General features: G+C 48.3%; 1 protein-coding gene across 1 annotated transcript in view; it reads right to left on the reverse strand.

Moving 5' to 3' along the window:
* Klf17 (Kruppel like factor 17) overlaps window positions 1–1,084 on the reverse strand; it is a 4,082-nt gene extending 2,998 nt beyond the window's left edge. The window contains exon 1 of the mRNA XM_005370077.1: window positions 1,040–1,084. Within this exon, the coding sequence (XP_005370134.1) occupies window positions 1,040–1,084 (45 nt within the window). The remainder of the gene's footprint in view (window positions 1–1,039) is intronic.
* Window positions 1,085–1,472: the final 388 nt, after the last annotated feature.

Genomic DNA, 1,472 nt, shown 5'->3' on the forward strand with positions numbered 1-1,472 from the left:
ATCATTACAAATGGTTGTGAGCCACCATGTGGTTGCTGGGAATTGAACTCAGGACCTTTGGAAGAGCAGGCAATGCTCTTAAGCCATCTCTCCAGCCCCTTTCTTTCTTCTTTTCTGTAGTTTTGGAACCTGTCCTGGAACTAGCTCTTGTAGACCAGACTGACTTCAAACTCCGAGATCCACCTGCCTCTGCCTTCTGAGTGCTGGGATTAAAGGCATGCGCACCACTGCCTGGCGACTCAATACATTTAAAATTAAAGTGCAAATCGCTAGATTAGGGACTTCAGGACTAATGCTAATGTGGCTATTAGTCACCTGTGTTACATTAGAAATTTTAAAAGCATTCCATTGTTGGCACAAAAAACTGAGATCTAGACTAGAAATATAAAAATAAATATATAAAACTATATATAAATATATAGTAAATACATATATAAAACTATATACAAACTATATACAGAAGCTACACAGAATCTGGGTTGACACCAATTTCCATGAGAACCACAAGGAAAATAGTTACAGATTAGACCCAAAAGGAATTGGTGAGCTGGATGTGTTGACACATGGGTGGCAGAGGCAGGTGGATCTCTGTCTACATAGTGAGTTCCAGGATAGTAAGTCAAGTGGTGGCGGCGCAGGCCTTTAAACTCAGCACTCGGGAGGCTGAAGCAGGCGGATCTCTGAGTTCGAGGCCAGCCTGGTCTACAGAGCGAGTTTCAAAACAGTCGAGGATACACAGAACCCGTCTTTGAGCCGCCCCCCCCCAAAAAAAATTAACTCAGGCCATAATCAATGGAGTCTGACAAATTGCTCCGATAAACGTTTTTCCTCCCCACCCTTCTGCAGTACACAAATCCCTCCCCACAAAGCTGAGCCGAACCCTCCCGCCTTCACCACCCAACCCAGGCTCTAATGCTTGATTGAAAACATACTTTAATGACTAACCAAGCCTCCTTTTTGCTTCGGCCCTCTTCATCCCAACCTTCATTCGGTTCTCCACCACCACCCTGCAACACCCTAGGATGGACCACAGACTCACCTTGGGAGGCTGGTGTGCAGCCTGCCACTCAACTTCCCTCTCCATGTCGGCCTGGGCGCAACTTTGGCCTAGCGAGACTGGTGCCGTCACAGGGAAGTGTCCTAACACCACTACGCCACAATCCCAGCTGCGGGTGGACCTTCTAAAAGCCTCCAAGGCTGGGCGGAGCCAAGGCCACACCCACCCAGGACCCGCCCACCTAGCGCTCAGCCAATCACACAACTCCTTAGCAGGCCTGATGCCTGCAAGGGGGACGGGGTCATTTTCCCTGACCTTTACTCATTTTCCCTCCCCTTTGGTTTTGCTTTTTTGTTTTTGTTTTTGTGGCTTTTCAAGAGAGGGTTTCTCTGTAGCTTTGGAGCGTGTCCTGGAACTAGCTCTTGTAGACCAGGCTGGTCTCGAACTCACAGAGATCCGCCTGCCTCTGCCTCCC

This window comes from Microtus ochrogaster, unplaced genomic scaffold, assembly GCF_000317375.1.
Source record: "Microtus ochrogaster isolate Prairie Vole_2 unplaced genomic scaffold, MicOch1.0 UNK69, whole genome shotgun sequence".
Taxonomy (NCBI): Eukaryota; Metazoa; Chordata; class Mammalia; order Rodentia; family Cricetidae; genus Microtus; species Microtus ochrogaster.